The 13,633-nt window shown below is 43.2% G+C and overlaps 1 protein-coding gene across 1 annotated transcript; it reads right to left on the bottom strand.

Moving 5' to 3' along the window:
• Positions 1-10,358: 10,358 nt before the first annotated feature.
• On the bottom strand, positions 10,359-13,256 carry Ubl4a (ubiquitin like 4A). The gene is made up of 4 exons (XM_052742706.1): positions 13,099-13,256; positions 12,832-12,937; positions 12,372-12,580; positions 10,359-12,260 (listed from the first exon to the last, which is right to left on the bottom strand). The coding sequence occupies exons 1-4, from the start codon at positions 13,144-13,146 to the stop codon at positions 12,150-12,152; spliced, it is 474 nt and encodes a 157-aa protein (XP_052598666.1). The 5' UTR covers positions 13,147-13,256; the 3' UTR covers positions 10,359-12,149.
• Between the last annotated feature and the right edge of the window lie 377 nt (positions 13,257-13,633).

Below are 13,633 nucleotides of genomic sequence, written 5' to 3' on the forward strand. Positions count from 1 at the left end.
CTGATATGTAGAACTGAATTGTACTGCAAAATAAAAAAAAAAATAAAAAAAAAATTAAAGCTGGCTTTGGAGTTGGAGCATGGCTCTCTCCTTCTCTAAACCCAAGCATGTTTGTTAATAGAAAATCCAAAATCTCTGTATCATTTCAGAAGAGCCACCTGATATGGGACAGAAGAAAAAACAAAATTAAGGGACTATTCTATTGCCACTAATCTCATAATTCTTTGGTTTTATTTTGACTCTTTAAAACTTTTCTTAAGGTATCAATTTTATATCAAAATTTATAATATATATATACACATACTTTTGTCATGATGTTAATGGTCATATAGAGTACTGATTTTAAAAAAAAGGCTTCATCTAGCTTTCTGTACATGATTTTGGGTTTGAGTCTCAGTTTTCTGCAGGTAACTGTGACCATGCCTAACAATGACTTTGAAGTCTACAAAAAGATGATGGAGCCCCACAATGACAATTCCATCAGGACGATGACAACACCACTAAGCTGACAAACACCACCCAAAGATCAGCTTTGGACTACAAACTGCTCAGGACAATATGGAGATGGCTAGCTGAGATGATCCAAATTCACAGACTACTTGAGCTAGGACTTGAGACAAACCCTGTACTTTGCCATTATGCAGAGACTGGACAACAAATGATACAGCTACCTTACCCAGGACTTGAAAATTAATCCAAAATTTTTCTTTTCAGGATCCCCTAAAGATGCCTTTGCCTCCAGACACAGGAAGTCATTTTAAAAACATGACACCCACATTCCCAGTTGGTGGGGTTTTGGGTTTTTGGTCGTTCAATGGGTTATGGATAATTGTCATTGTTTAGGATGATGGCTGGTTACAAGTTGTTATTATTATTATTATTATTTTTTTTTTGGTTTTTCGAGACAGGGTTTCTCTGTGTAGCTTTGCGCCTTTCCTGGAACTCACTTGGTAGCCCAGGCTGGCCTCGAACTCACAGAGATCCGCCTGGCTCTGCCTCCCGAGTGCTGGGATTAAAGGCGTGCGCCACCACCGCCCGGCTACAAGTTGTTATTATTAATGATCAGGAAAAAGACTAAACAAAGGAGATTAGATTTAGGGTTCTTGTTTGAAAAAAACAAAGGAAAAGAAAAAAAGAGGATAAGAAGTAGATTATTGAATCTACTCTTAAAAAATATAGAAATGAGCCGGGTAGTGTTGGCACATGCCTTTAATCCCAGCTCTCGGGAGGCAGAGGCAGGCAGATCTTTGTGAGTTCGAGGCCAGCCCAGTCTACAGAGCAAGATCCAGGAAAGGCGCAAAGCTACACAGAGAAACCCTGTCTCGAAAAAAAAAAATAGAAATAATAGGATAAAAGGGTAGATTATTGAATCTACTCTGAAGAGAAATAAAAGAATATAGATATGATAAGATAAAAGGTAGATTATTGAATCTCCTCTAAAAAAAGATATAGAAATAGTAGAATAAAGGGTAGATTATTGAATCTACTCTGAAAAGAAAAAAGAGAATATACGGATATGATAACATAAAAAGGTAGATTATTGAATCTACTTTCTGAAATCAACTACTTTTTTAAATATTTTACATTGGATTGGATTTTTGTATATTGTATACAAATTATGTATATTGATATAAATTTGAGATTGATTTTGTTATAAAATACTGTACATAAATTTTAATCTTTTTCAATGTATTGTACCTATACAATTTATTTAACAATGTAATGCAAATTGCTAGTTATTGAAAGTTATTATTACCAACTAATTAGGATATAAGAAATGCAAGTTAATAGTCATTACAATCAAATGCATAGTCATATTAGGTACATTAATAGTCATTACAATCAAATGCATAGTCATATTAAGTACATTTTCAAGGTCAAAATGTTTTAGATAGACAAGTCATCTTCAAACACTTCAGAGATCTACAGAATATGGCATTTAATATGTTTTAATACCATAGATTCTTTTTTATGACAATGAGACATGTTGGCTCCTGGTAGCACCAATCTACTTTAGAGAAGATGATGGGCATCAAAGAAACTCCTTATGGAGTTTACTTTCTTTGTGGCAAGTTAGCCACTGGGCAAGAAAATGCCCTTGTCTTGACTGCTGACAGTATGCTGTCCAAAATGGACAAGTAGGGCACAAAACAAAGGACTGCCTAGCTTTGCCTAGACAAGGTAGGAAGGCCCTTCAGAAAATCCTGCTTCACAGACGAGTCTGTCAGATATGCTAGGCCTGTAGGCTGAAGATGGATGCCCCAATGTTGCAGAAAAATCTTGGGTGACTGTCCAGGAAGCCAGTTGTTTCTGTCATAACTCACATTTTTTTTGGAAGTTGCTTGCCTGCACTTCCTGTTTACTTAGGTAATATTATTTCCTTCTCAGGTCTCTGAGGGAGTTGAAGATTAGATAGTTTTAGTTTTCCTTGTTAACTAATTCAGAAAAGAAACTCTGAAGAGGTGTAAAGTGTATAAGTTTGAAAGACATCAAAAGATATTTTTCAGTTGGTAATACAAGTTAGGATAGAAAGTGAATTAGGTACAACATTTTGGACTTACCAAAATAGGATAAATAATGGAGTATTTTCTCTGAATCTGTCAAATGTTAATGGAATGGACATTGTTAATGTAATTCTTGACTATATATATTCTGTATACTTTTTGTATATAGTTTTTCTTATATTAGTTATAACCTTCTATTATTTTAGACAAAAAAGGGGAAAAGTGGTGATATATTGTGCACCCTAATAAACTTGCTTGGTGATCAGAGGACAGAGCCAGTCACTAAATTAGACATAGAGGCCAGACAGTGGTGGCACGCACCCTTAATCCCATCACTGGGGAGGCAGAGATCTGTCTGGATCTCAATGAGTTCAAGGCCACACTGGGAACAGAGCCAGGCAGTGGTAGCACACACCTTTAATCCCAGCACTGGGAAGCACACGGTACCTTTAATCCCAGGAAGTGATGGCAGGGAGGAGAAAGGTATATAAGGTGTGAGGAAACAGGAACTAAAGCAGTTCAGCTGAGACCCTTTTGGGTGAGGACTCAGAGGATTTCAGAGGATTCGTGGAGCTGGTGAGGTAAGAGATGGTGGCTGTGGCTGGCTCTGCTTCTCTAATCTTTCAGCTTTCACCCTAATATCTGGCTCTAGTTTTTTTTTTAATTAAAGGAGTATCTAAGATTGGAACAACATACACTGAATCTGATAGAAGAGAAAGTAGGGAATAGCCTTGAACTCATTGGCACAGGAGAAGACTTTCTGAACAGAAAAACCAATCTTACAGGCACTAAGATTGTCATTTAATAAATGGGACCTCATAAAACTGAAAATCTTCTGTAAGGCAAAAGACACCATCATTTAGACAAAGGAACAGCCTACAGAATGGAAAAAGATTTTTACCAACTTCACATTCAATAGAGGAGTAATATCCAAAATATATAAAGAATTCAAGAAACTTGATATCAAAAAATCAATAATCCAATTTAAAAATGGGGTATAGGTCTAAACAGAGAATTCTCAATAGAGGAAACTCAAATGGCTGAGAAACACTTAAATGTTCAACATCCTTAGCCATCAGGGAAATGCAAATCAAAACTACTTTGAGATTCCATCTTACACCTATCCAAAGGGCTAAGATTGATAACACAAGTGACAGCTTATGCTGGAATGGAGTACGGGAAACATTTTTCCATTACTGGTGGGAGTGCAAACTTGTATAGCCACTATGGAAAGTAGTATGGTGGTTCCTCAAAAAGTTGAGAATTGATCTACTTCAAGATCCATCTATACCATTCTTGGGCATATACCCAAAGAATGCTTCATTCTACCACAAGGATACTTGCTTAACAATGTTCATTAATGCTTCATTCTACCACAATGATACTTGATTAACAATGTTCATTGCTGTTCTATTCATAATAACCAGAAACTGGAAACAACCTAGACGTCCCTCAACAGAAGAGTAGATTAAAAAAAAAAGGTGGTACATTTACACAATGGAGTATTACTCAGCTGTTATAAACAATAACATCATGAAATTTTCAGGCAAAGAGATGAGACTAGAAAAAAATCATGAGTGAGGTAACCCAGACCCAGAATGATATACATGATATGTATTCACTTATATGTGGATATTTGCATTAAATAAATTATAACCAAGCTACAATCCGTAGACCCAGAGAGATTAGGAATAAGGGAAGGTATTAGGGGAAGACACATGGATCTTCCTGGGAGGGGAAATAGAATAGATTTAAAATGGACTGGGGGCAGGTGGACTGGAATGGGAGAGTCTGGTGGGGAGGGGGAGGGATATGAGGTTGATGGAGGGAATTTGGGGAGAGACAGCTAGAATTGAGGGCTACTTGAGGTGTGGTATGGAAAATTAGTGCAGTGAAAACTTCCTAAAATATATGAAGGTTATCCTAATAAAGTCTCCAAATAATGAGGGAGATGGAGTTCTCACTGGCCATCTCTTGTCACCAAATGAAACTTTAAGTACTGGGACTGGGTTACATCCAATTGTATTGTTGGCCAAAGAGGTTCCATGGAAACCCCCAAACAACCCAGACTTGCCAAGATGATAGGTTGCTTTAAAAACACTGACAGCAAGGTCCTATTGCTGAAGACAATACCTACACAACTCATTGAACATGGAGAAGTCGAGCTGGTGCATACACAGAACTTCACCCCTATGTCCTAGTGTATTTGGTACAGGAAGGTACTCTGCAGTCTACCAAAAGAGAAACGTAAACACCAACCCAGACACAAAACCTTTGATCTACAATACTTTGCCTGAAAAATATGCTAGGGCAATGGTGGCACAAAGCTTGTGGGAATAACCGACCAATGTCTGCTTTGACTTAAGGCTTATTCCATGAGCTGGAACGTAGTAGGAAATCTAGTAGAGTCACTGTAGGGTAAACATTAGAATGAAATAGTTGTTTTCTGGAAGCACTTAGACCTTGAATAAATCATTATAGAAAACAATGATTGTTTTCTGTTATCTATAGAGTTGTTTTTATGAAGGAGCTTTACAGCCTTTGTATGACTTTAGTCGCAGTACGGTCCTGTCAAACCTGGAATGTCATGCATGCATTATTGAGTACTTCAAACAGTGCACAATAAGGACTAAAATTGCAGGGGTGTGATGTTTTCCTTCACAAAACATACAGATTAGATCATGGGTTTTGGTATGAGGAACTTGTTTTACCCAAAAACAACTTTTTTTTGTTCTTTTTTTTTTTGAGACAGGGTTTCTCTGTGTAGTTCTGGTGCCTGTCCTGGATCTCACTCTGTAGACCAGGCGGGCCTTGAACTCACAGAGATCCATCTGCCTCTGCCTCCTGAGTGCTGGGATTAAAGGTGTGTGCCAACCACTGCCCAGCCCAAAAAACAACTTTTGTGTAACAATCAATAAATATGCTTCTACATGGCCCTTTGGGGTTCAGTCCATCAGAGACTGTTCCTCCCTGCTGCCTCAGAGTCTGATTATATCCTGGAGTGACCCTCTTTCTTTGATCGTCCCTCATAACTCAGAATACCAAGAATAGAACCTGTACCCAACACTGCTTGGGTGATCAAGAAACAGAGACTAGATAGCCCAGAAAACTAGGGTAAAACCAAATACTACTTACTGATCTAAAAAAGAAGTAGTGATAAAATGCTATAGATATTCTGCTATACTCATAGATCAGGGCCTTATTCAGTTATCATCAGAGAAGCTTCTCCTGCAGCAGATGGGAACAAATATAGAGACCTACAGCCAGATATTACACAAGGAAAGGGAAAGGGAGAGAGAGGGGGAGAGGAAGGAGAGAGAAGGGGAGAGGGAGAGGGGAGAGGAAGAGGGAGAAAGACACTTTGGAACATACAGCTCTAAATGGGATATCTCAATCAAATCCCTCCCCTCAGAGCTCAGGGAACCCCGTGGAAGCAGAGGCAGAAAGAGTATAAAAACCAGAGGGGATAGAGGACACCAAGAAAACAAGGCCCTCTAAATCAACTGAGCAAAGCTCATATGAGCTCAGAGACTGAAGCAGCATGCACAGGGCCTACATTGGTCTGCACCAGGTCCTCTATGTATGTATATTATAGCTTTCAGTTTAGTATTTTTTATGGGACTCATGAATGTGTGAAAGAGTGGTTTTCTGATTGTAATACCTTCTCTTGAGCTCTTTTCCTTCTGTTGGCTTGTCCTGTCCAACTTTGATGTGATGGTTTTTGTTTTATCTTATTATATTTTATTGTTATGTTTTGTTGTTATCCCCTAGAAGCCTGTTCTTTTCTAATGAGAGACAGAAAGGGAGTGGATCCGGACGGCAGAGGAGGTGGAAAGGAACTGGGAGGCGTAGGAGGGGAAACTGTAAACAGGATATATTGTATAAAAAAAGAATCTATTTTCAATAAAGGGGAAAAATTAAAAAGAAATAAGTTTAAAAAATGAAGATGCTATGATGAAATCAATTACTTTGTAGGGTAACCTGTGGTGATGCATTGTGTCCCCCAAAATACTGTGTCCCCCAATAAAATTTACCTGAGGATCAGAGGAGAAAGCCAGCCACTATAGTAAACATAGAAGTCAGGCAATGGTAGCACATGCCTTTAATCCTATCACTTGGCAGGCAGGAATCTGTCTGGATCTCTGTGAGTTCAAGGCCACACTGGGAACAGAGCCAGGTGTGGTGGCACATGCCTTAAATTCCAACACTAGTTAACTATAGAGGTCTGGAGGTCTGGACAGACAGACAGGAAATAACAGAGCCAGGCAGGAAGAGGAAGTGAGGTAGCTAGGCTGAGAGAACAAATGAATTAGCAGAACAGAAAGGCATATAGGCATGAGTATATAGGAAGTAGGTCTCTTTGGAAGCTGAGGTGTCAGTGAGGTGAGGTTAGCTTGTGTCTTCTCCTATTCCTCTGATCTCTCAGGTTTTCACCCCTATATCTGACTCTGGGTTTTTACTTAAAAGATTACTTAATTTTTATTTTTGTTTGTTTGTTTGTTTGTTTGTTTTTGAGACATAGTGTCACCCTAGCCATCCTGGAACTGTGTAGACCAAACTGGCCTCAAACTCACAAAGAGCCACCTGTCTCTGCCTCCTGAGGGAGGATTGCCATGAGTTTGAGGCCAGCTTGGGATAGGGAGTGCTTGGTAATCTTCCTGTCTCATGAAACAAGGAAGTAAAAGACAAAAAAGAAGAAAAAAACAGAGCAGGAACTTAACACACATGCAGGTACACATAATTACTGTGGTAAAATTTTCAGGAAGGCTAAACCAGAAACTACTTAAAATGCTTTTCTATAGGGGATTGAGATAACTGCTCTCCAGATTATGCAGCAAATGCTTTTAGCTGCTGAGCTGCCTCACTGCCCCTTTTCCATTTTTTTAAATTAATTTTTTTTGTAAAGAGTCTCAGTGTTAGTCAAGTTGGTCTCTATGTCCTGAACTGAGGTGACCCTTCCATCTTAGTCATTTGAGTAGCTGGGACTACAGGTTTGCACCACCACACCCAGCTAATTCTGTGCCCTTTAAGTACAACTCTGCTACCATACTATCTTGTGGGATATATTCTAAGGACAACGATAACTGGCTTTCTTCTTAGCATATTTAAAGTGGATAATGGTCCGGATGAGGTGAGCATGAAGCTATTTTGGATATATGTTAAGATAGATTTTATCTGGTAGAACAAATGAGTAAACATATCGATGCTATCAGAAACTAGAATTTTCACTGTGGAATGAGGGAAGGTGTAAAAGAATTGTAACACAAGATTATGGCTGAAGGTTTCAGCATGAACTTGTGATTTCTTAATATATATATGGGTATATATATATATATATTTCTAAGGTTTATCTATTAAAGGGGTCTAGAAATAGTGATATCCTACTCACAATGAGCACATCTTTCACACAGCTCTTGATTTCTTAATATATTCAATAAAGAGACAAACAAATACCATTCTCTAGTAAAAAAAGGCTGATTCTTAGTCAAGGGCAAGAAAGTATACTGTTATAACAGGGAGGAAGCATGATGGAATGTCCCAAACTTTCATGGCTCCTTTCCAAAAGGTTCGATTGGATGAAGGATGCTCAAACTGTTCTAAATGTGGTTGTTTGGGGGCTGTTCTTGTGTTACTTTCCCATGTCCACATAGACATGAAAGAAATCACAAGTTCATACCAAAAACTCTCTCATTAATTAATCAATCCCCCTTGAATATCCAACTTAATGAGCCTTACCATAAATGGTGAGCTCTTCAGTCTGCCCCTCCTATTGGCCCACCAAACACCTCATCCCAGCTCCCAGAACATTTCTGTCTTTGGGGGCCATCTGAGCTGGGCCATTCATTTCTGCTGCTATCTCCTGGTGTGATTGTGATCACATCACATACCTAGGACCAGGGTGCCAATCTGAGAGTCAGAAAGAGGCTCTCAGGAACTTGTATTGGGCAGGGAGCAGTGAGTGGATTATTGCCACTTGGGTGTACATGTGGCTCAGCATGGCACAGTGCCTGTGGCAAATGTTCCAATCCCTGATGAGGGCCCTTAGAGTTTAGAGTCTGCTGGTGTATGGAGAGCCATAGCAAATTCAGGGCAAAGGCAGGGTCTGCATCCTGTGGTCACTGAGTCCCAGCCTCCTTTTACGCCCCCCCCCCCATTTCTCATCCCAGCAGCATTTGTCACCTCTTGTCTTCCCTCATCTGCCCTCCTTGCCCTGACACAGCTCCTCAAGGCTTAAAACTGAATGAAAAAAAAAAAGAAATAAAAAAGGAAAGGAAATGAACATGAGTGCTCCTAGGTATTGTGGCAGAGAAAGTTTATTATAGATATGTAGAAGAACATAGCTAGAGGTAGGGACATCTGGAAGAATTCTGAGTGGACATGTCCCTGAGCCCTGTGAGGAGGTGGAGGGGGAGGTACAGGGGAGTGAGGAGAACCAGGTGCAGTAGCTAGGAGGCCCAAAGGTACAAAGAGGGTAGGTAACCAAAATGGTTGGATTATACAGAGAAGAGCAGCCCAGCCCTCTGGGCTGGAGAGTTCAGGGTAGGAGTTGGGGTATGCCAGCCAGGAGGGCCTGGTAAAAGGTAGGGACTGAGGAATGGGGAGAGAACCTGGAGGCCAGGTCTGCTTTGTTATGTTCAATAGGCATCTCAACCATTTGTCCCAGCTTGAAACCTAACAAACACTACCTATTTGTCCCCATTCCTTTGTACACACAACTTGTGGAATGAGAGGTTCCTGAGGACTCTTTGGCCTATCATACAGTGGCAATAACTTACATATTAAGAACTCCAAAGAGAGGCACCACCTTGTCCCTGTAGTGGCAGCACTGATGGTTTCTCTCTTCTGGAGGCCTGGCCTTGACTTGACTTGCGCTTGGCACCACTTCCTGCCCATGCCTTTGTCTCTGGCTCCCTTCTAAACTCTCTGGTTAGTGAAGCTGGCTCCTTGAGGCTCAGACTTTTTTCTTTTTTAGTCCCTTTCTCTGGGTAGCCAACTCAATCATCCTTCCAGTATCTAGAACTCCTTCTCTACAGACAATTCCTGGGTATAGCAATATGTTTACATGAGCTTAAAGATAAAGCTAAGCCTGGGTTCAAGTTGTTGCTCATTCACTTCCTACATTTGGCAGTCAGATGAGAATGAAATAAGAAAAGTGCTCTGCATAGAAAAGGTTCATAACAATCCAATAGCTAACTATCAAAAGGAGTTCTCTTCTTGCTTTTATGGATCAGCTTTTCCATTACAGGGTCCCCAATTCATATTTTGAGGGCTCTTCACTCATTTCCATATCCAATCTTATCTCCCCTGTCCCTGATCCCCCACATACAGCCACCTCAGCCTCCCAAGGCAATCAGGTATCAGTTGGACCCCTTTCAGGACTCCTTCCTACACTTGAGTTTTCTGTTTCAGCCATAGCCTGATTCCTGAGGAACCCTGTTTAGTTTTTAGCAAAACCTGCCAATTGTCCCACTACATAAACTCATCTAAACACCACTGTCTCATCTCTGGCCAAAGCGAGCATCTCGCAGGCTTCTGGCACTCTGAAATGAGGAACATGTCCATGGTTTGTTTCTGCCTTTAGAAACTTCAAATGTCTTTGGATGCAAGTCTCAGAAAACACTCCTTGTCTGAGTCCTCATCCCTTTCTCCTTTACTATATCCAAGGGAGTCACACTCTTTCTGGTTCAAATGTTTCCTGTAGTGGACAGTGGCCATTTGCATCCACCAGGACATCCATTTACTTTTCCTCCCTGGTACAGCTCACATGTGCCCAGGAAAGCAGACCAAGACTGCTTTAACAGATAATCAACAACTCCTTTTTCCCATATGCCCAGCCCAAGTGATTACACAGGATTCAGTTCTGACCAATAAGAGACAGCATTTATTTGCTGGGGCATCTGAGATAGAAGCTATGGTACAGAGAGAAAGTGCTCCTTGCTGGCAGCAAATGAAGGGTTTTGATGAAGCTGCAGGCAGCCACCCTTTGATCCTTGGAATTAGTAGTAAGGATGAAGCAGATCCTGGAGAATTCAGAGGGAAGCAGGAAAAAAGCTGCATGTTTGGTGAAATTGTTCATCCACTGCCAGTACTCCTGGGATTTTTCAGTTTTGTAATCCAGTAGGTTTCCTGTGTTGTTAAACCAATTATTGGAAACCCAAAGCAGCCTAACTTATTAACAGAGTTCATTTTGGTGAAAAGTCTCACATGCACCTTTAGTGTTATATAATTTTCCAAATACATTCCCTGACTCAAAGTGAACAAGGACATTGGTAAGCTTATTATCTGAGCTGCCAGTCCATATATGTGCTCACAAGCAGGTCCCTGATGTGGTACCCCAGGTCTCAGAGAGGACCAGGGTCTATCAGCTGCTCATCCCCTCAGGCCTCACTTCAGTTTATCATTCCATTATGGGGATTCAAGATTTGTCCCACAAGGCCTAAGGCCCATGAAGATGGCCCTTGGACAAGAAAGGCAAGTGTAGCCCTGACAACATTCAGAGTGGCTTCCTTGGCAAGAGTGGAGGGGCAGGAGTAGTGTCCTGCAGGTGACTATCTTCCAGCCTCAACTGCTCCCAGGGGGTCCTCCTCAAAGGAGCTAGTACTTACATGACCTTTAGCACCCAGGCATAGGTATAGTGAAAAGAAGAATCACTGTTTTCATCTTACATTTCTATCTCCTCCTTAGCACCCTGAGTTTCTTCTTAAGCAACGAAGGTGTGCAAAGTAAAAGCCCCTGTACACAGGTGGCAAAGGAAGCATCCGTGGGTGAGTGCTGGGTGAGACCAAGGCAGAGTCCTAGTTGTGACACTGCTTTGTTGAGTCACCTGCTGTCCCTCATGGATGAGACCCACTTCCAGAGGAGCCAAGCAGATAGGGTGCCCCCGATTAGAGCTATGTCATAAAGGCCCAGGATACTTGCTTGGCTACCACTTCACTTTTGGCTTCAGTTTTGCTAACTGAACACAAGGTGGAACTGTAGGTGATGATAGCAGAAACTCCCACCTTGAGCTGGAAAAGGGGGAAGGAAACTTATTCAGACCAGAGGAGAGGCCATCATTGAACAGACTCAATGGATGGGGACCAAAGTGGCACAGAAACTTGACTCAAGTCATACAACGGAGCTGGGGTATCTTTCTGATCCTCTAGCCCCTAACCTTGTCATTTATCAAGAGCACACTGGCTGCAGCAGCAGAGGGGCCCTGGATGGCTACCACTTGGCTTCCTATGGAGATTTGCCAAGGGCTATGCCAGACACACTAGAGGGCAGGTGACAGGGACTAGCGGCTTCCTGAGGGAGTCATTTGAGGGTGTATGCTGAGTGGGCTAAATGGGAATGGTAAGGCCCATCCCTCAAAACAGCACACTCTTTCTCCTACAGAGGCACTTCTACGGCTGGCTAGACTTGGACTCTGGCTGTCCCAAGCCATTGCTAGGTGTCTCTACAGTGCAGTCTCAACTGTCTTGTGGGAGGCAGAAGAGAACTCAGGCCAAGTACTTTCAGTAGTGCCTAGCACCTAGCAAGAGCTGGGTACATACCAGCTATTATTATCACTATGAGCCAAACTGCGACATGAGAACACATTTAATGCAACATGCAGCTGCGGCCTGACCTGGGATTTCTTCCCAACCCCCCAATCCCAGAATGCTATTTGGAGAACCCCTTTTCCATAGCTTCAGTTACTTCAGGGTGTAGAAAGCGGCTGGCCAAACGTTCGATGTCATCCAGTGTTAAGCGGCTCAGGGACCTGTCATAATCCTAAGGAGAGAAGACCAGGTGGGTTTAGGGGGTACTATCGGGAAGGGGTATGCTGTAATAGGGCTGGGGCTATAAGCATTAAGACTGGAGGTCCAGCATTACTCTTCTCACCTTCTGTAGTTGTTCCAGGACCCTGCTGGCATCTGCTACACTGAAGTGACGGGCCAGGACTTTGGAGATCAGCTGCCAAAGGGGTGGGGGAGGTGAGTCGACCAGTCTGTGGGTAGACCCTTCTTCCAGTAGCACCTTCTCCAAAGGTTTAACGACTAGGTTGAGCTTAGAATTGGGCCCAATGTTGTAATCTGACAGTCGTTTCTCATCTGCCAAAGAGATATTGGTGGGGTTCCTTCTTCACTGCTGTGGGGGTGGCCGGAGAGCAATCCTGCCACAGCCAGCCAGAGTGAAACACTGCAGCATCTGGCTATGGGGTGGTGGGGGTGGTGGTGGATCAGCTACTTTTCCGAGGCCCAGTGGCAGCCAGTGCCCTAATCCATTACGCTGGCCTGTACATCCCGTCCCCCAACTTCCAACTTCCTGTGGGGCTCCCTAGGCGGCTCCTTTCCCTGGTTACCTGCTAGGGCCTTGCCCTTGAACAGCAGACGTTGCTGGCGCACAGGGACATTCAGCTTATCCGAGACAAGGTGCTTCAGTGTAGACACTAGCTCGTCCTCCGGCACCTGATCCGGCCGAGGTGGAGAGGCAAGGGCTTAGCCCGAATTCCCTGGGCGAGGAAGCCCTCGTGCCCTCTCTTGAGGTCAGCTATCCCGGCTTACCCCGCCCGCCATTGGCCCCCAGCGGCAGGAGTGTGTGAGTGCAGCAGCATATAGGGTGACCTTACCTGTAGGCTGCACTCCCGGCCCTGGAGCGCCTTCACCGTCAGCTGCATGGTGTCCACAGCCGCGTCCACTAGGGCCAATGCAAACCCCAATGATCCCCTGCCGCGCGCCGCCGCCCTGGGCGCGCGCCGGAACCGCCCGCCGCCGCCGGAAGCAGTGAGAGGGGCACGCCTGCCGCGTGGCTCCCGCAGTCCCTCAGTCCCGCCTCCGGGCCTTCGCGCCTGCCCGAGCTTGGGGTAGAGTCCGCCACCCCCAGCCTACAGTAAACCTCCAGCGGCTATGGTGCAAGGTAGTGGGGGCATCTCGCCCACTGGGATCGAAGCGAGGAACCTGTGGGGCCAGGCTTGCTTCACTTGGGAGCTGTAGCTTAAAATGAAGGACCAGGATGTCAGCTTCATGCTGTTGGTGGACCCAGTTAGTGCAAACACGCGGTGGTGTCTCTCAGATACAGAAATGGTCTACTCCTACCTGCTATCATAGCCCGATCGATGGCTTTCTGCTTCTTTCTAATCTGGCTGCAAAAATATCCTGACTGAG

The sequence above is a fragment of the Peromyscus californicus genome, unplaced genomic scaffold (assembly GCF_007827085.1).
Source record: "Peromyscus californicus insignis strain IS unplaced genomic scaffold, ASM782708v3 Scaffold_10__1_contigs__length_136768540, whole genome shotgun sequence".
Classification (NCBI taxonomy): Eukaryota; Metazoa; Chordata; class Mammalia; order Rodentia; family Cricetidae; genus Peromyscus; species Peromyscus californicus.